Here is a 22,035-nt window from a genome sequence, read left to right as displayed (position 1 = left end):
AGTCGTACAGATGATGGCTATTAAGATAAAATCTAGAAACATCCATGAAAATGCAAGTTAAAAAAATATAAGAAAAGGTGACTGTTTATCAGCTTTTAAGGGAGTTTCTTCTTTTTTTTTTCCAGATAAATTGGCACAACCTCTTACTGGCCAGTTAAATTGCTACTGTGGCTGCAGGGTACCTGGCAGACTATAAATCAAATTCCATTGGAAAAAACTATCAGTCATATATGTCTTCATCCTAATAGAGCCATCACCGGGTAATCCTATTCAGAAACAAGGAAAGCCATCCTTACAATAAGGAAACATTCTTCACCTCACAAGACACTATGAACTATTTGGATTCTTACCTAGTCATTTTATCCCTAAGACCCTGACTAAAGTTAAAAATAAAAAAAATGAGTAGAAGGAAAATGAGTATACCCAAAATCATTCCCAAGGCACCACTGATGCCAGTTTGCTGCCTGTGTATCTTCTTGCAAGGCCTAACATTCTAGCCAAATACAGACCCATACTGCATGAAAGCTAATAAACTGAGCAGAATTCCACACCAAAATGGATAAAATATTTTTATTTACCTATGAAACTAAACTCGTTCATATCCAAGGCATCTCACAGGATTTGGCTGTTTGATTTTTTTGGTAAGGACCAATTCAATAGACATAATTCTCCAGATTACCAGTATTTGACATTCTGCTTTTTCTACAACAGCCCTTACATGCTGAATTTATGATTTGCATGACATTACATGTGCCATGGATAGGTATGATTTGAATTACAATAACTTGTTCATTGTGTCTTTGAAATTAAGGACATAGGGGATTCTCAAGCCAGTAAAAAACTCATCCCCGAATCAGTTTGTCAAAACCCTGAGCTAGTAACCGTATACTGTATTGCTTTATCCATACAGAGTTGTTTTGTTTTTTTTTAATGAGGTGATTTTAGCTCTCTTCTGTCAAATTCCTTTCTTTGCCTTGTATGATAACAAAGCTATATATAGAATAGTTTTCATCGTCATAGAATATAATCTTATTTTCCACTAACAATCTTGATTTTGTTGAATCTGATCTACCAACTGTTTTTAAAAAAATGTAGAACTCACCATAGTTACACATTTAATTTTGTCTACACTATTTCTGCTTTTACAAGTTAAACTTTTATCTTCATAACACAGTAGAACGGCCCATTTTGTTAGACAAATAGTGAAATACACTTGATAACTTATCATTCCCTGATTAAACTCAGTGAAAGAAAATTAACTCCTGCTTTACTAGTTATGCTTAGGCCCAAAAAATACTGTGGCTTTATGAACTCTGGAGTTCTTCTCTAAATTTGACAGTCTAAATGGTATCTTCATCTAATTGTTTTGAAAAGTCAGATATTCCTCCCTTCAACAGCATAACTTCCCTCTGTATCTCTGGAATTCTAATTAGTACTTTCTGGGCTTGGAAATGGAATTTCTATTAAATAAAGGGGAAATTTTCTGTCTGCTCAGCATAGACAATGCTCTAGAACCCTCCTAAGAACACTTAACACATGTAGACTAGTAGGTGGATCTGATCAACTTTTTCATCCCTCTGTACAATCATATCTTCTTAGTTTCATGCTTGAGGTTATCAGATTAATTTCTAATAGAAACTGTATCTAATTTTCCACCCTTCTTTTGTTTTTGCACCTTATATATTGTTTTCTTGCCAATAGTTTAAACAAAATGCACTAAGCAGGCTTACTGAATAAGCTCTTTTCTGTGGATTCAGTGAAGAAAGAAATCATAATACATTAGAGGAGAATTATTCTGACTGGCCTGTCTGGGTGTGCCACTTATTGGCTCTAAGCATGATCTATTATCTGGACTCTTATTTTGCAGGTAAGAAAAAGAGATCACTCTCATTAGGTGAACTGAATTAGGTACAGGAAAACTTTAATCCATTCTTCACAATATATATATATATATTTTAATTCACTTACCTTCCAAATGGATAATTATTTTTATATGCTTATTTTTTCATATATTTTGTATTATATAGTTATATATTATTCACATGCTTGCTTTTATATTATTTTAGAGTACTCATTTGAGATCTGCCTATATGTGATGATCTGATCAGCCACATTTTAAATTTTATCATCTCAAGGTTTAAGTGAGGATTCATAAAAAATAACTGAGCAAAGTTGCCCAAAATGAAGGGTTGTTTTATTTTGTTTTCTGCATAGAAGCAGAATCTTATGAAAACTTCCCGTAAGTATGCGAGGGGAGGATTAATAACACTGAGGATTTTCCTCTCCAGAACTGCAAACTGGGAATAGCGGTTCATAGCTCGGTTGTACAGCACTAGTTGTGAAATTTGTCTCATTACATAACCTCTGTGTGTCACACCTTTTTTCAGAGATTCAGACTGAGCACCAAAAAACTGATTGCAAATAATGAAATCAGTAGCCTCTTTCTCAGTTTCTATCTCTCATATACAAGGCTGATACGAAAATATGACTTAAAAGCCTGTGCGAAGCAATAGCCTTTTAAGATCCTTAGAAGTGTCAAGATCCTGTGACAGAAAAGCCTATAAAACATGCCATTTCTACGTGAATCTTTGCTTGGTAAGCTATAGCTTTTATTATCAGATACCTATCAACTTTTATGTAGATAATGTCCACAGTATTTTAAGTTTGGAAACTCAGTAGGAAAAGTAACCCAGACCAATGCTGTTTGATGAAATTCTATCAAAGCCTCTGGCAAAGGAGCCTGGAACTTCACACTGGCTTTCAGAATTAAAGGCATTTAAATCTCAGGATATGAATCAATGGGTGTAAATCAATGAGTTTAGGAGCCACATGTATAGAAACTACTGAGGAAGAACAATGTGATTTGCCTGGGTCACACAAAGAACATCTGGCTTGGGGAAAACATTGCACCTGTTTCATATGCTGCCAAATGACTGTGGCAGCAGAACCTTCTCATGACCACAGTTTCTGTTTCAAAGTGCTGTATTACTAAGAAGATTAGGATTTGTCAAATATGAATGGATTGCTCCTATAAATGGGTCAGAATGTACTGAAATTCTGAGGTCACTCCCTTTTAAAGAAGCCAGGTTAAATATCATGATGTAAGGGTATTAAGTGAATGATTGCATTAATGTCTTTAATTTGTTGTGTTCTTTTTGTGCTGTGAAAAGTAAAAACTACATTAAGTCTAATAATTTTAGAGCAAGAAATGCCTCTCTTAAAAGAAGACTGACATAGATATCCTCTCAGACAGATATCCTAGACAGAGCCTGTTATCAAATAAACTAGGCTGTGCCTGCATATTAGAAAGAATCTTGTAAACACACACAGAATTGTCACAACATGACTTTTTCATTATTAAGAATGGCCTTTTCAGAACAAGGCACACTAGTTAATGCACACCTGCTAATATAATTGTACCTTTTCAGTAAAAGCCTGTCTTTGTTCTATCTACTTTCCTCCAAAATTCAATTTGCTCTTTGTTCCTGTTGCTTTCTCTGCCTCCTTTTTAAAACTCCTCTTTTTCCACTAAAAAAAAAAAAAAGTATTAAAAAGTGTCCATAGACATACAAAGGTATTGCCAAGATGACATGTGCTTTCATAGAATCATAGAATAGTTAGGGTTGTAAAGGACCTTAAGATCATCTAGTTCCAACCCCCCTGCCATGGGCAGGGACAACACACACTAAACCATGGCACCCAAGGCTCTGTCCAACCTGGCCTTGAACACCACCAGGGATGGATCATTCACAACGTCCTTCGGCAACCCATTCCAGTGCCTCATCACTCTCACAGTAAAGAGCTTCTTCCTTGTATCTAACTTGAACTTCCACTGTTTAAGTTTGAACCCGTTACCCCTTGTCCTATCACTACAGTCCCTAATGAAGAGTCCCTCCTCAGCATCCTTGTAGGCTCCCCTTCAGATACTGGAAGGCTGCTATGAAGTCTCCATGCAGCCTTTTCTTCTCCAGGCTAAACAGCTCCAACTTCTCTCAGCCTCATACGGGAGGTGCTCCAGTGCCCTGATCATTCTCATGGCCTCCTCTGGACTTGTTCCAACAATTCCATGTCCTTTTTATGTTGAGGACACCAGAACTGCACACAGTACTCCAGGTGAGGTCTCACAAGAGCAGAGTAGGGGGGCAGGATCACCTCCTTCAACCTGCTGGTCACACTCCTTTTGATGCAGCCCAGGATATGGTTGGCTTTCTGGGCCGCAAGCACACTGTCAGCTCATGTTCATTTTCTCATTGACCAACACCCCCAAGTTCTTCTTCACAGGGCTGCTTCTTTTCTGCTCAACCTGTAGCTGTTCCTGAGTCTGCTGTTCCAGTTTGGAAGTGAAGGAGCTTCCTTTTTTCCTTTTTTAATAACCGTAACTATATTTAGTATTTTGTTTTCCTAGGAAAGAAGCAGTGGACGCTCATTATCACTTCCTGGGAGACCTTCATTCATTTCTCGAGCAATGTCTCCTACTTCTCCTCTTACATTTCAACCAGCCCCTGATGACTTCAGCAAGACAGACACAGCAGTTGACAGGACTGGCAAAAGATTGACTCCCTGGGAAGCAGCATCAAGATCCCCTCTTGGCCTAGTGGATGAAGCTTTTGGGCCTCAAAATATGCATGAATCCATTGTTGCTAATGTAGTATCAGCTGCTCACAGGAAAACACTTCCTAAGCAACCAGATGAATGGGAACAAAAGGTTTCTTATGAGCCTCCAGTCCCAAGTGGTAGTGTAGCCTTGCTGAGAGGGAAGCAATCGAGTATTGTATCACCCCCAGAAGCTCCCTATCCACCCCAAGTGTGACCACGCAGGCTGGCTCTCATCTGCAGTATGCCTACTGCAGTCAACAGTCAAGAACAGATCCTGATATAATGTCCATGGATTTCAGGTCTGATTATTGCTTGTCAACAGCTGATTCACACTACAATCCACAGCCAAGGGGATGGAGGCGTCCAACATGAGCAGCTGAAGTGCCTGACATACTTTCCTTTCTTTCAGCTTTACAAGCCTTAGATTTTAGTTGGAGGAGTTTCTTGCTGGCCTGACAATCTGTGAACTTTAGAAATGAGAAGGTAAACCTGAATGGACCAGAGGGCTCTACAATAGACTCAGTTTTACACCTAATCTAAGATTGTTCTGTTCCTCAAAAGGCAAAAATACACATTTCTTGGGGTGAGCAGTAGGATGAAAGCAGGGCAACCAATGTGCTTGATGCACAGACCTAGAAAGGATGTAGATGGAGACAGTAGAAGTGCTTGCAGTAAAGTTAGTGTGTGTGTGTGTATGGTGGGGGGAAGTAAAATTAGGGCATTTTTAAGGCAAGAAGTATTTTACAGGATCTCACAGGTTTTCTGGGTATGTTTGACATTAGAGTTCCAAGGTACTAGATATAAGCAGACTTGGGAAAATTCCAGTGGAAGTGGAGTACTTGGAAGCACTGGCTTATTTGCCGTATGTTTTCTTTACTGCATTATTTTAATGAGCTAAGAAAGTAAACCACTGAGTATTTTTACTGTGGCCGCAGTTAAAATACATCTGTGGTCATGGTGCCTGAATTCTTAAACATGTAGATACATGCACTGTTGAGCAGTCACCCATTTCAGATGGATTTCAAGACAGTTTTGAGGAAGCTTTGCATATTTTAATTAATCAAATAATCCAAACCAAACAGGAAGCAAGGTGTTATTAACAAAGATCAGTACCATGATACTTGAATAACAAAAAGGATGAGGACAGTATTTAGAGTGTACTTAAACGGGATTGCAAGTTAACTTTGTAATAAACTAACAAAAAAGTCAGAGGCTGAACAGCCTTTCTCTGTGAAATGCATTATTTGCTCAACAGTTACTGCTACAGAGTCTGGTAACCCAACTGGCTGAGCTGTTATTCTTAGTATTTAGGTAGCTCAATGTTTAGAAAGCTTTCGATTTGTATTCTCAGTTTGGAAAACAGATCAGGTATTGCTTATCAAGAACAATACCTGTCCTAGATAGAAATTAGTATGTGAAGAGAGTTAATGACACGTTTTAAATGGTATGAGTCTAGTATGAGTAGCAAATATTTGGACAGTTGGTTACAGTGTCTTGATGCGTCTGAAGAGACAGTAAATAATTTTTGCTGGTGATACATATCTTGCACTTGAGCTTATTTAAACAGTAGAAATAAGCAGCTGAACATACATGTAGGCCAAGCTTATTGGGTAGTTTAGATCTTTTTAGAGTATTAAATGAAAGCCCCAAGTTTTACAAAATGCTCTGCATCCTCCTCATTTTTGGGGGCATTCTTCAAGGATCTGTCAAGCAGTTATCTAAAATTACTGCAAAAGCACTGTTAAGCTACCCTTAGTTTCAGTAAGGTTGCCACTTATGAGTGATTAGATTAGAATGAACTAAAACACATATGCAGTAAGAAAGAACATAGTACAAAAACTTCCCATCTGCAGAAATTTTTTCATTAGAACAAATATAAAATATAATTGGTATAGTGGAAAAAGGAAAATTAAACCCAAATTTAGTTGACCTGGAACTTCCCATAAAACCAAATAATCACATGAAAAATCTTCACTTAGTGAGTTTATATTGGCAGAAATCCTCTGTTCAAACAGAATTCTCCCTGAAATCAACTGATCCTTTTGACTAAGCAAGAAATGAAGGCATGGGAGCTGTAAATTTTGAAATAGGATCATATTGCTATAGCACCTTACAAATTTATTTCATGAAATATGAATTTGCATAGAAAAGGTTTTGTAGAAAAATTACATTAACAAGGCTGCCATGATAGGCCTGAAAATGAGTTTCTCACATATGCATATAATCAGAATAAATTTTCCTGTCACACAAACAAAAATACATTTTCCTTTGCCAAGTCCCATAATGTCCCCTTTTATCATGACTGGGAATACTCCCATGGAAACCAATGGGACTATGGTAGTCCCATTAGTCTTAATGGCTTCTCTTCAGATCCAGGCCAATCTCCATGTTTCAGTGAAATTATAATTCCAAGTGAAATTTAGTGAATGTTATAATTTAAAGTCATTGAAGCCTTAGCTATTCAATAAATTATAGTTTGTATTTATTTCACAGAAGGCCTACATTCTGAAAATTATATAATGGTTACCTATTTTGCTGAACTGTGGTACACATTACCATAACAAAATGATAACCTGTATGCAGCTCAAGTTCAGGTTTCTGTTTTGAACTGTGTCTTTTACATTGCTAAACAGGAAACCAGATTAATGAATTTGAAGTAAGGCATATTTTCACCCAATATATTTTAATTCTCAGAATCAGATACCTAACTTTTGAATTCTTACTGAAACATATGTCGTAAATTCTAAGGTCATATATGTACCAGAAGGAAATGTGTGCTTAATTTTAAGCTACATGCATTTCAAAATTGCCAAAGGTATTTTTTAATTTTGATGTTACAAAAAAATGATTATACAAAGTGATATTAGAAAACATTTAATGCTGTGATCACATAGCAATACAGAAAAATATACACATGATCAAGCCCTAATACACAACAAACACAAGAATGGCAGAATCAGAAAGTTTCCCATGGAATCACTGACTTTCTGCCAATGTCCCAAGAAATACAAAGTATAGCCTTAGAATTTTCTTCTATTTACAAGAAGGCATTCATCATCAAGTATTTCTGTGAACATGAAAATTACAGACATTGAATTCCATGGGTTTTGATCTTATCATAGATAATTGTGGGTGTTTAACATGTTCTACTACAGATTTTTTTCCTCCTGATGAGGATTTTCTAGTTCTCTTTTCCATATGGATTCTCTCTTATCTAATAATGAGTAAGTTCACACTGCAGCACACCCCTCAATAGCAATGCTGGTAAGTTTATCCATCCTCCACCCAGCTGTTTTTACGAAGCCTGTGGGTAAAGACCTCAAAGTCTTTGAGATCTATTCCACTGCCACATAGAAATGAGATATAAACATCTTCAAAGTTATTAATGGGAGGACAGACATACACATACACAGGCATGTGGACAGATATAGCCTTGTTTACAAAGGAAATCAGGCTAAAACCAGATTGAGGCAATGTACCGATTTCAGTGAAAGCAGCAGGCCCAGACTACTAAATGACATATTAACGCATACAGAGCTTTATGACAAACCACATGGCATTTTTCACTTTCTGTTTATCACCCCATTCCTCCACTAGCAAAGCATCTTTCTATCAAATACTTGTGACTGTTATGAGTGATTTCTGAATATATTAACACAAATATTTCTTACATTTGTGTTTGAACGCACAGTTCTGCTCAGTAAATGTGAGGAAAAAATTCTCTTGGTATTTAAAATGTTGTTTCTGTGTTCACTCTCAGAGATGTCTCTGTTAAAATCCACAGTATCTGAATACACAATGTAACTGAAAATTTAGCTTCTTTAGGTATGTTAGATGATGATGTTTACAGCTCTTGTTCATTATTTGTTTTCAATTTGTTTTACTTTAACACAATCATATATCTATTCACATTGCATTTCTGCTAGTAGCAAAAGACTGTATTATCATTACAAAAGGCTGTTCACTTCTGAAGGCTTTTTGCTCACTGAAAGGATACTTTGAGAGTGCACGCCAGAGATGTAAATTGTATTATTTAATAAAGTGATCTAACCTATCAGATGAGAAAGACAATTTCACTTTCCCTAAATTCTTGTCTGCTTGTTTAAATAATGTGAACCCAAGTAAAGCCTAATCCCTTTTTCTGCACCATTTTTAGATTCCCTGACTGCCTGTCGGTGACCTTGTGCTTATACAAGCATCTGGAAGCTTAAATCAACACTAGGTCAAATGGCAACTTTTTAAATTCAGTACTTTCTTTTTCATACTGACTAAGCGAGGAAGTAAACACAGTGAAGCACAACCTACCCAAGTAAAATAACATGGTGTCGTGGTTTAACCCCAGCCAGACAGCTTGTGCACTCACTCCCAGTGAGTGGTGCCAGGCTGGAAGCCATCGAGGCCCAGGTCCCGCCCTCCCTCCCCCCTCCCCAGGGGCTCCCCCCCTTCCCCGCTCCCAGAGGGATGGAGGAGAATCTAAAGAATGCAACTCCCACGGGCTGAGATAAGAACAGTCCAGCAGCCAATGTACAACAGAAATCACCACTGCTACCACCACTAACAACAATGATAAGAGATAATAGCAAGGGAAAAGAGTACAATACCGCCCACCGAACAATGAGTCCAACCCAGCAGACCCCCTGTCCTTACGGGTAACTCCCAGTTCCCTCCCGGGTATGACGTGCTGTGGTATGGAATACCTCTTTGGTCAGTTTGTATCAGGTGTCCTGTCTCTGCTTCCTCCCGGCTTCCCCTCCTCCCTGGCAGAGCATGAGGCTCACAAAGTCCTTGACCAAACCAAAACATCATTTTTATCAGCTTTGCTCCCAGCCCGAAAGTCAAAACACAGGACTGCACCAGCTACCAAGAAAGAGAAAAAATGACTGCTAGTGCTAAACCCAGGACACATGGCCAGAGCCATATGTTTGACCATTTTCATCTCTACCGTAAAAATCTGCAACATCTACTTACTATAATTACTTGTCTACATTACATGCATCTACACCTCTATTTAGTTCCTGTAGGTTTGTCCATAAGGGCTGCATCACTGTATTCTCTTGATGTTTATTCTCAATTGAAACATTAAATTGAATTTAAAGAATAAATAAATATTGAGAATAAACTGTGAACCCACTCTTTACATTACTGAGGCAATTTGGGCGAATAGCTCTCAAGGAAATAAGGATGGCATGTACAATCTACCTGTAAAAAGTCAGATGAAATTTTCACTATTTATGTGAAATGAATCACAAAGCATGTTTTGCATTTGTAAAGCAAGCAGTATTTTGTCCCCTGTATAAGAAAAATTCATGCATGTAAAACTTGGGGAAATGATAAAGCTTGACAACAGCACTTTAATTGCTTTGTTCTACAAAGGGTTTACAAGGTTGGAAGAGACTCAGTACTACTCCTTTTCATGGTTACATTTTCATTCTTTGGTACATTCTTAAATACATTGTAAATAAAGAAAGCATAAGCCAGATTCACAGTTTAAAACAACTCCTTTGACTTCAGTAATTTGCAACAGATTAAAAAATTTCACAACACAGTTATTCGTTTTGTATGATGACTCATGCTCCAGAGATTGTACTTTGGGTTTCTTGAAATGTCCTAGATTTTCTGGTGAATTCATCAACATTTAAGAGCATTTAAAATTGCTACAGTGGGGCAGACTGCTCAATTACCGAGCATGAGTCTGGAGGAATGAATATTTGGTGTAAAGCGTAATTTTAAATCCAGAAAGGAAGGCAGATGTTTCCAGGCTAGTATCCACTTCTCCTCAAATCAAATATTAGTACTTTTAAATTGTCCATTCTATATAATAATTGCATTTTATAATAATAAATATTTCATTTTAAAAAGAAATCTTGTGTTGCTGGTGAGTCAGAAACAGCACTCAAACCAGCATTTTGTGTCCATTCACACATTTTCAATCCTCAAAAAAGGACTCAAGTGTTTAATACCCAAAATTACCTCAGGAGTGTTTATGTATATGCACATCTAAGTTGTGGGGGTCTTTTTTTTTTTTGAGAAAGAAAAGTCAATTAATAGATGTTAATGGACAATTAGACCATATTGTGCTGTGGTATGGTCCAAATACAGCTGGAAGGTTACAAAGTGACACACATAGAAAAGGTGTTGATAAACCCTATTAATGACACCTAGTTATATTTTCATCTTTAAAATAAATCAAAACCTGAGGATAATTTTGTCTAAATAGTGCAGAGGTTCACAGTATCACAGTATCACAGTATGTTAGAGATTGGAAGGGACCTCAAAAGATCATCTAGTCCAATCCCCCTGCTGGAGCAGGAACACCTACATAAGGTTACACAGGAACGTGTCCAGGTGGGCCTTGAATGTCTCCAGAGGAGGAGACTCCACAACCTCCCTGGGCAGCCTGTTCCAGTGTTCCGTCACCCTCCCTGAGAAGAAGTTTCTTCTCAAGTTTAAGTGGAAACTCTTGTGTTCCAGTTTGTACCCATTTCCCCTTGTCCTATCATTGTTTGCCACTGAGAAGAGCCTGGCTCCATCCTCGTGACACTCCCCCTTTATATATTTATATACACTAATAAGGTCACCCCTCAATCTCCTCTTCTCCAAACTATAGAGACCCAGCTCCCTCGGTCTTTCCTCATAAGGGAGATGCTCCACTCCCTTAATCATCTTAGTTGCCCTGCGCTGAACTCTCTCCAGCAGGTCCCTGTCCTTTTTAAGCTGAGGGGTCCAGAACTGGACACAATATTCCAGATGAGGTCTCACCAGGGCAGAGTAAAGGGGAAGGAGGACCTCTCTCGACCTACTAACCACCCCCCTTCTAATACACCCCAGGATGCTATTGACCTTCTTGGCCACAAGGGCATAGTGTCGGCTCATAGTCATCCTGTCGTCCACCAGGACCCCCAGGTCCCTCTCCCCTACACTGCTCTCTAACAGGTCGTTCCCCAACCTATACTGGAACCTGGGGTTGTTCCTGCCCAGATGCAGGACTCTACACTTTCCCTTGTTATATTTCATCAAGTTACTCCCTGCCCAACTCTCCAGCCTGTCCAGGTCTCGCTGAATGGCAGCACAGCCTTCTGGCGTGTCGGCCACTCCTCCCAGCTTAGTGTCATCAGCAAACTTGCTGATAGTACACTCAATTCCCTCATCTAAATCATTGATGAATATATTAAATAATACTGGTCCCAGTACCGACCCTTGAGGCACTCCACTAGATACAGGCCTCCAACTAGACTCCGCCCCATAGACTACAACTCTGGCTTCTCTCCTTCAGCCAGTTCACAGTCCATCTCACTACCCGATCATCCAGACTACACTTCCTCAATTTAGCTGTGAGTATGGTGTGGGAGACTGTGTCAAACGCTTTGCTGAAGTCAAGGTAGACCACATCCACCGCTCTGCCATTATCCATCCACCGTGTTATTTCCTCATAAAAGGCTACGAGATTGGTCAAGCATGACTTCCCCTTGGTGAAGGCATGTTGACTGCCCCTCATAACCCTCTTATCCTTGATATGCCTTAAGATGGCCCCAAGGATAAGGTGTTCCATCACTTTCCCAGGAATGGAGGTGAGGCTTACTGTTCTATAGTTACCCGGGTCCTCCTTCTTGCCCTTTTTGAAGACGGGAGTGACATTTGCTTTCCTCCAGTCCTCAGGCACCTCTCCCGTTTCCCAAGACTTGGTAAAGATGATGGAGAGTGGTCTAGCAATGACCTCTGCCAGTTCCCTCAGCACCCGCGGGTGCATCCCATCTGGACCCATGGATTTATGGATGTCCAGGTTGCTCAACTGGTCTTTAACCCATTCCTCATCGACTAAGGCAAACCGCTCCATTGACCTGTCTTCATCTGAGGTCTCAGTGGTACAGGGCTCTTCAGGACTGCCTCCAGCAGAGTAGACAGAGACAAAGAAGGCATTAAGTAACTCTGCCATCTCTGTATCTTCTGTCACCAGGGCACCCGTACCGTTCATCAGCGGGCCTACATTGCCTCTGGTGTTAGTTTTATCTGCTATGTATTTGAAAAAGCTCTTTCTGCTGTCCTTGACCCCTCTCGCCAGCTTTAATTCCAAGGAGGCCTTAGTCATCCTAGCTGCTTTCCTACATCCTCTAGCAGCAGCCTTACATTCTTCCTAAGTGGCCAGCCCTTCCTTCCATGACCTGTAAACTCTTCTCTTCCACTTCAGCACACCCAGCAATTCCCTATTTAGCCACGCAGGTCTCCTGACCCTCTTCCTTGACTTCCTACGTGTCGGGATGCTCTGATCTTGAGCTCGGAAAAAGCAGTCCTTGAACGTCAACCAACTATCTTGGGCCCCTTTACCTTCAAGCAGCCTAGCCCATGGGATTTCCCCTAGCAATTGCTTGAAGAGGCCAAAGTTTGCCCTGCTAAAGTCCAGGGTTGCAATTCTACTTGCTATTCTACTGACCCTACCACACAAGATCCTGAATTCCACCATCTCGTGGTCGCTGCAACCAAGGCAGCCCTCAACCTTCACTGCTTCGATCAGACCCTCCTTGTTAGTGAGGATGAGATCCAGCAGCACACCTCTCCTGGTTGGCTCATCCACCATTTGCATGAGGAAGTTATCATCTATACACTGGAGGAACCTCCTGGACTGCGGCTGGGTTGCCGAGTAGTCCTTCCAGCAAACATCAGGGAAGTTAAAATCCCCCACAACGACCACGGCCTGTGACTGTGAGGCCGCTCTCAGCTGCCTGTAGAAGGCCTCGTCAACTTCCTCACCCTGATCCGGTGGCCTGTAACAGACCCCCACAACAGTATCGCCCCTGCCAGCCTGCCCCTTAATTCTCACCCACAGACTCTCAACTCACTCATCATCTGTCCCCGGACAGAACTCAACGCATTGTAGCTGCTCTCGCACATAAAGAGCAACCCCACCACCCCGCCTGGCTGGCCTGTCTTTCCTGAAAAGGACATAGCCCTCCATGACTATATTCCAGTCATGTGAGCTGTCCCACCACGTCTCTGTAATTGCCACCAGGTCATAATCTCCTGACTTAACACAGGTTTCTAGCTCCTCCTGCTTATTTCCCATGCTGCGCGCATTGGTGTACAGACATTTCAGGGAGCAAGCTGAGCACACCGATTTCACCCTAGGATTACAGGAGGCCTCCCAGTCTTCATCAATTCCGGAGCGCTGTCCCACTGAGGCAAGCCCAGCTACAACCCCATCCCCCTTCGAATCTAGTTTAAAGCTCTCCAAATGAGCCCTGCTAATTCTTGCCCCAGCATCCTTTTGCCTCTGTGCGATAAACCTTTCCCACATGCCAATGTCCAGACTGGTGCCCTATAAAACCAGCTGTTATCAAAGAATCCAAAGCCCTGCCTGCAGCACCAGCCTCGAAGCCAATTGTTTATGGACTGAATTTTCCCATTCAGTCCCACATCGTCAATAGAAGATGGAAGGAGTGAGGAGAAGATCACTTGAGCCCCAGAGTCTCTCACCATCTGGCCCAAGGCCCTGTAGTCTTTCTTCATCCCCCTCAGACTGCGGGAAGCAGCTTCCCCCTCACCTGTCTAGAAGACCAGCAGCAGGTAGTAGTCTGTCAGGTGCACCAGGTTGGGGAGCGCCCTGGTGAGATCCCTGATCCGGGCTCCAGGCAGACTACACACTTCCCTATGATGAGGGTCAACTCTGCATATCAGGCCCTCTGTTCCTTTCAGAATGGAATCACCTACTACAATGACCCTTCTTTCTTTCTTACCAGAGGCAGTCTTGAAGTGTGAAGTTGACCGTTTTTTCCTATGTGGCCTTGTAGGCGGGCCTTGCACCACATCCTCACCTACCTCTCCTTCAAGATCCAGGGCCTCAAACCTATTACGGAGGGACACCCGGGGAAGCAGGGCAGGAAGGGAGGAGGGCTGCCCACGATGCCGAACTGGAACTCGCTTCCAACCCTCATCATCTTTTTGGTCCCCTGCCTCTGGGCGATAGCTACAGAGCAGGGGCTGTCTCAGGCCATCCCCCTCTGTCTGAGAGGGCAGGGGGTCCATCCCCTTTTGGGGGGTATCTCCCTGGAGCCGTTCCAACTGGCCAGCCAGGGAGTTACTCCACCAGTCGATCTCCCTTTCACACTCCCTGATGCTCCTCTGTGTCTCAATCTCCTCTTTAAGTTTAGCCACCAAGCTAAGCAGATCTTCTACCTGCTCACACCTCACACAGGTGGAATGCTGTCCTCCCTCCTCCGGCAGTAGCAGGCTCTGGCACTCCCTGCATCCAGAGACCTGAACAGCCATGGTTAGGGCCGGGGTCTCTGTCTGAGTTGCTACAGCTCTCTTACTGCTAGCTCTCTTTCTGGGGACGACCATATTGGTAAGCAAAACGACCTCTCTGTTCTTCCCTGGGCGTGGTGGGCAGCGACACGTTGCTGCCCTCTCAAAGGCTCTTTCAAGTCAAGGGGCAGGAGGGTGGTTGCCGTCACCGTGGGAACGCCCCCCGCCACGTCAGCCGCTCTCTTGCAAGGGCTGCTGGGACTTCAGGAATCAGGAAATGTCGAGAAATGTTGGGAATCGCGATGCCTCTGCGCTATCCCCTTTGATTTTCCTAATCTCGGTAGAACCTCGATATCGCTGTAGCGTACCGGCTGCGGCTCTAGCTGGGCTAGCTCCAATCAGCTGACTGGTTCATGGCATATTTTTTCTCTATAAATAAAGAAACCTAAGGAGAGATGTGGTAATCGCTGGAAAAGTAATTATGTTGTAAACAGTAATTTTAAGCAGGTTGTAGACAAGCAGAATTTGCCCAAGGCAAAAATGGAAAATAAGAAGCTTTAAGGCATTCAGAATCAGAATAATAGATGTATTGGTAATTCTCCCCTGCATGGACATCCTCACAGGACTATGGCAGTTATAAAAGAAATGCCGCTTTTCACTAATATTAACAATTTGCTAAGCCATTTTAGTGTTAATCACTCACTTGATGTTATTGATGGATGCACTTGTGTTTAATCTCAGAAAAAGAGTAATTTTTGGAAGACAAGAATCAACTTAAAGTCAGCATACGCTCAGCTCTACAGTATTTCTAATTTTTTTTCTAACAGAAAAGCTTCTAAGCATAAACGGCACATAGCATTTTTGATCAGCTGCTCATCAGCTACTCCGATTTTCAGGTCTCTTCAAGACAGTTAATATGTACAGTTAAATGCATCTTGCCTATTAAATAGTTTGTATATTGGAACACAGAGCTTAAATTGAAGCTTTCTGGTGAACTGGTGGATTACTTGCATACACTTTTGTGTGTACAAACATCTGAACAGTCTCAGATGCCATTTTTTTTAAAGCCAAGAAACAAATTGATAACTTCTCTAGTTCCCAAGAAATTTCTCACTATGGATCCACACAGTTTCACATCTGAAATGAAAGTTCAAAATTATTTTCTCCACTATTTCTGAGGAGTTGTCCACTATTCTTTACTTCCTCTGGCAGTTTAAAACTCCAAGAGAACTTCTATGTGGTAGTAAAATAAAATAAAAAGATCAGTGTTGAAATGAATGGATCTACCTACTGAATTAGATGCCCTGAGAAAAAATGCAGTTCAAAGAAACATCAGGAACAGTCCAACAAGGCAACATAAATCCTTTGACCGCAAGGAGCAAAATCCCGATCCTGGCTAAGTCAATGGCAGCTTTACTAATTTTACACTTATGTCAGTAGGGCAAGGATTTCATCTCACATAGAAATGTGCAGTATCACAAAATACAACTGGTTTTGAATTCACAATTTGGTGTCAGCCGTTCTGTAGTATTTTGAAGTCTGTAGTTTTAGAAAACGTGATTGACAAAATAAGGATTAACCAGATTTTCCAACATAATTTTCTGTTAAGAACTTGCTCTTTCCATTGTGCAGAAGTATGGATAGCCATCTCAGTTAGCACTCTGTTGAGATTCAACTTACCGTGTTGGTCCCCTGCGTAACCAATGTGGAGAGGCATTCTTAAAAAGAAGTTAGCTCCATCCCCAAATAAATGTCTAAAATAGATGCTATGTCTACAGGACATTTGGACAGATGAGAATCAAAGAGTTTTTGACAGTGTGGAGAGTGCTGAAGACAAGTGATTAGGCATCTCCCTCTACATATACAGATATCTCTTCAGTACAAGTAATGCAAAATCTTTGGCATGGAAAATATTTTTAAAAAGGCTGAAGCTATTATGCTAAATGAAATTTTATTTTTGTTTTATTTTAACATTAGGGTAAGTACACAGTTAAGTTACAATCAACTCTTCATTAAAATAGGTAGTAAACAACTTGACAAACAAACAGCATACATGCCTCTGTCTGTATATATTATATCCTGGTACAATAAATTCTGAGAGGGCTTAGTAGCTCTGAAAACATAGTGCCTTGGTATGCAATGCTAGCTCAGTCTCAGAAGCTATGTAATCATTTTAATGCAATGCTGCAACTGAATTTCATCCTCATCTATCCTGACTTGATCTGGTATGAAAAATGAAGTCGCAGGACACCAGATATATACTTACGCCACTTCAAACTCATGTAGGTTTGCAGACATCAGATGGGACAGTTCTGTATTTGTGACATGGATTATCAACAAACCAGCTAATCTATCCAAGGACAGTGAGGAGATGAATGTTGTTATTTTGGTAGCCATAAAGATCTTGAACTTTAGGTAGATACTTTTTCAAAATGAATATGGAGGTTTCTCAAAGGAACAGATCAATAGTCATCTCTTCCTGTGTTTTAATAAGGTGCTATTTACCCTGACAGAATTAGATGCAGATTAGATTAGATCACAGTGCTTTGGATGTGTACTACTAGAGTTAGATGTGGTCCCTCTGTATTTATCCTCAAATGAATAGTAGTATAAACATGTTTGGATGGCAGCTGGTAGATGTTCGGATGGATAACATTCAGATAGTAGCAACAGTAGCTTTATTTTTCCTTGTGACCTTTATAATAGTTTCTAATCTTTTGAATGCTTTGCCATAAACTGTGTACCAGAGAGCAAAGAACATAAAAGGGCTTCAGGACTAAGTTCACAACTACAGTGAGGATTAAGGGCATTTCCAAGGCTTACTGTAACTTTTTTCCCCAGATATTAATTTTGCTGTGTCTTTCTTTGATATTTATTACTTTCCGGTTTTCAATTTTTGCCATTGTTCATGATCTTCCCTTCAGAAAATATAGTGTGTATGATATGCATTATATTTTTTTTGTCAAAGCATATATGCCTCCTGAAAAAGCACAGTTAAGCCAAAGAGGCAGTGCACTATAATGGATAGCCATCTACATACACACAGATTGTTCACAGATCACAGAAGATGTGAGATAGGCAGAGAGTGAGAGGAAAAACAAGAAACAAAAAAAAATCATGTGTTAGAAGTAAAGCACAAAGATATGACTATATTAGACTGTAGGATGTGGTCTAGCACAAACTGAAAGACAGATGGGGACACAGGGCTAAGGGCTAAGCAAGTTAGAAGGCAATACTATTAAGCAATACTCTAAACAGACTTGGTAATTCATTATGTCTTTCTGCCACTGCAGACTTCATGCCCTGACCAAGTCATGTTATAGAATCATAGAATACTTAGGGTTGGAAAGGACCTTAAGATCATCTGTTTCCAACCCCCCCTGCCATGGGCAGGGAAACCTCCCATTAAACCATGCCACCCAAGGCTCCATCCCAACACCGCCAGGAATGGAGCATTCACAACTTTCCTGGGCAACCTATTCCAGTACCTCACCCCCCTCACAGTAAAGAGCTTCTTCCTTATATCCAAGCTAAACTTCCACTGTTTAAGCCTGAACCCATTACCTCTTGTCCTGTCACTACAGTCCCCAATGAAGAGTCCCTCCCCAGCATCCTTACAGGCCCCCTTCAGATACTGGAAGACTGCTCTGATGTCTCCATGCAGCCTTCTCTTCCCCAGGCTGAACAGCCCCAAGTTCCTCAGCCTACCTTCATACAGGAGGTGCTTCAGGCTCCTGATCATCCTGAGACAAGGGGGGGGGAATGACAAAATTACAAAATGGGATATAGAAATCTTTAGAAGTAGCTTTAAGTAGTGTTAAGTTTGATGGCTTTGCAACAGTAGCAATGGAAAATTACTGAGGTGCAGGGTACATAGAGAAAAATATATAAAGAGAGTGCAGCTAGAGAACCTACTGAGAATTCTCACAAGATAAATTGTTATAGTTGACATAGATTTAAGAAAAAAACAGCCTAGAAAAACAGGACACAGGGATAAGGGGTATCTGGGAACTGCAGGTGTCCAGGATGGGCTACAGTTAATCTAACTGATAAGTAGGAGGATGGGAGGATTATTATGTCTCTGGTGCCAACGAACCAATTAAACTGGTATAAGCATCTACTGCACGTGCTTCAAAGGCTGCCAGAAGTGATGAAGATTGTTGGAAGAAGTAAACGACCCTCAGAGACCACCACCACAATTCTGTACGCATGCGGGGAACTCTCTGGAAAGTGATGTAATCCATATGTAACCTCATGAATATGTGTGTATGCCCAGGGGCTATAAAAGGACGGCTTGTATGGCAATTAGAGAGACATACGTTAGGAGGAGTTATTACCCGTGTCTAGTGGCGTGGCAATAAAGAATACCTGCTTGTCAGCTTGAAAACTTTGTTGGCAAGTTTGTTCCTGGAGTTTTCGCCGAATCAATCCTCATGGCCTCCTCTGGATTTGTTCCAACAGTTCCATGTCCTTTTTATGTTGAGGACACCAGAACTGCACACAATACTCCAGGTAAGGTCTCATGAGAGCACAGTAGAGGGGCAGATCACCTCCTTTGACCTGCTGGTCACGCTCCTTTTGATGCAGCCCAAGACGCAGTTGGCTTTCTGGGCTGCAAGCGCACACTGTCAGCTGATGTTCATTTTCTCATGGACCAACACTCCCAAGTCCTTCTCTGCAGAACTGCTCTGAATCTCTCCTCTGCCCAACCTGTACCTGTGCCTGGCATATCACACCACAAAAAAGTAAAATCAAAGAGGCTATATTTATTTTTATCCTCTTTATGAAAGAGCTAAGCAGACTATCATGTTTTGGACACTCAGCAATGTGAAGACCCTACACAGTCCTGTAGTTAGGTGTAGTAACTACACTGACTGGTGAATTTGTTTTCTGTTAAAGTCTGTCTATTTGTCACTAAGCATTTCAAACTTACTAATAGAATATTATGGGTTTTTCTCTTTTTTTTTTTTTCCCAAAACTTGAGCTGTGTTGTTGGGATGGGCTAGGCTGTAGATGTTAGATGCTTCTGTTGCCTTAGTGGAAAAAAATGACAAAATTCAGGCTGGCTGAATTGCTAAGTCAGTACCCATGAACAATGGTATCTAAGCTTATTTGCAAATCATTACCAATAAAATCTAATATTTGTTAATGACTGAAGACAGAAAAGATCCTGAAATGCAGATCTACTGTCAAAGCAATTACCTTTTTCATAACTCAAATTCCTGAAGAAATGTTAGTGTATTCTTTCTGGATCCAACTTTGAAGCCCAAATCAAGAGAAGCATTTTAACTTATTCTAGCGCTGTCCACTAGAAGGCAATGGTAGGCAATTCCAATAAGCTAATATACTGCATGCTGTCCCTGAAAGGACCTCTGTTTCAATATAGAAGATATAATACAGTTAAAGGAGATCAGTCTGGACACCAAAACCAAACAACATAATTATCAGGTAGCCCATCAGGTAGCAGAAGCAGAATTTAAATGTCATAAAACTTTACTTTTGAGCTAAATAAGATGATACATGAGGTATTCATACAGCACTACTTACTGACTACCATAGAGATACTAGCTAATTATTCCTGACTTTAACAACATAAGGTGGATAGATGTCATCTCCTTGTACACACGGAAGAAAATATGACAATGAAAGAACACGTGAATTGCCCAAGGCTGTTGAAACAATGGTAACAATGGACTTCAACGCAGGCATTCCCGGCTCTAACCTTCACCTATAATCCACTTACTATTTATAGTAGTAGGGCATACTTAACAACCAGCATGATTTCATTCTTACAGTTCAGAAAAGGAATGGCAAGGAAGCTCAAAATCTTTTGAAGGAACAATCTAGTAATTCAAGAAACTGAGTTATGGCCCTGTCTGCCAGACAAAACTCACCAAATTCTATGACAGAGAATTTAAGGTTTTGGAGCTGTTTATTATTAGGCACCATAGCAGGGTGAATAGCAACTAACCTTAAAAGGCAGCTGAAGGATCAGTTAAAAAAAAATCAGAAGAAATAAAAGGGGAGTCTGCATTGGGGGCTATAGGGATGCTAGGGAGGGACTCTTCATTAGGGACTGTAGTGACAGGACAAGAGGGAGTGGCCTCAAACTTAAACTGGGGGAGTTTAAATTGGATATAAGGAAGAAATTCTTTCCTGTTAGGGTGGTGAGGCACTGGAATGGGTTGCCCAGGGAGGTTGTGAATGCTCCATCCCTGGCAGTGTTCAAGGCCAGGTTGGACAAAACCTTGGGTGGCATGGTTTTGTGGAGGTGTCCCTGACCATGGCAGAGGGGTTGGAACTTGATGACCTTAAGGTCCTGTCCAACCCTAACTATTCTATGATTCTATGATTCTATGATTTGTTCTATCATAACGGAAGCACCTGCCCACTCGTATGTCACCACACTAGTCTCACTTAAAGTCCATAATAAAGCAAACAAATCACATCCAAATTAAATCTTTGAGCTTCCCCATGAGCCAGTGCCAGATTATCACTGGCAATGTCTTCAATCTTAACTAACTAAGATTCAGATGGCCTTGATGTCCGTTATGAAGGAGCACATGTTTGTTTATATCTATCCTAACAGTCAGCTGCTACCAAGGTGCTCAACTGTGCCACTAAAGGGAAAAGGATAGCACAGACATATTCAAAGGCACCAAATGAAGGCATGGCTATGTCAGGAGTTTCTTCCATTAACCTGGGGAGAAGGTGACATATGTTAAAAACTATGTCACTGCAGATGGCGTAAGAGTTTCTTTTGTGACTCCTTGAAAAATGCTTTAATAACAAGTTGCATGATTAATTTAAAAATGAGTAAAATTTTACAAACTTGCCACTTTCTCAACAAAGCAGAGTTAACTTCTGCTTCTAAACACATCATCATCATCATGGCTTGACTTCGCAAACAAAGATTTGGGAAGGGCTTTTACCCACGCTTACTAAAAGCGCGCTGATGACTAAGAAGGCCAATGTGGGATAGGCAAATCCGGCTACAAAAAGCACAGCAGAAGGTCTCCTTGGGTGGAACAGGTGGGGCGCGATTCTTCCTGCATTGTCTTTTCTCCTCGAGACTAGTCCTTCGTGAACTCTCAAAGGAGTCAGCGGCATTATGTATGGTGTGCCTCCAAGTCTCCAGATTGGAGGCCAAGGTGGACCACTGATGGTAGTCAATATGGCCAAGGCTAAGGTATTGTTTCAGGG

At 41.0% G+C, this 22,035-nt stretch overlaps 1 protein-coding gene across 1 annotated transcript in view; it reads left to right on the top strand.

The window, feature by feature from the left end:
- SYNPO2 (synaptopodin 2) overlaps window positions 1–5,094 on the top strand; it is a 79,914-nt gene extending 74,820 nt beyond the window's left edge. Inside the window, 2 exon segments of the mRNA XM_061372121.1 lie at window positions 4,406–4,781; window positions 4,784–5,094. Coding sequence (XP_061228105.1) covers window positions 4,406–4,781; window positions 4,784–4,968 — 561 coding nt within the window. The 3' untranslated portion in view covers window positions 4,969–5,094.
- The last annotated feature ends 16,941 nt before the right edge of the window (window positions 5,095–22,035 follow it).

Source organism: Neopsephotus bourkii, unplaced genomic scaffold (genome assembly GCF_033783945.1).
Source record: "Neopsephotus bourkii isolate Nb327-2 ecotype Australia unplaced genomic scaffold, CSIRO-AGI_Nbou_v1 NB_1598, whole genome shotgun sequence".
NCBI lineage: Eukaryota > Metazoa > Chordata > Aves > Psittaciformes > Psittacidae > Neopsephotus > Neopsephotus bourkii.
This window is presented reverse-complemented; position numbering and strand designations above follow the sequence as displayed.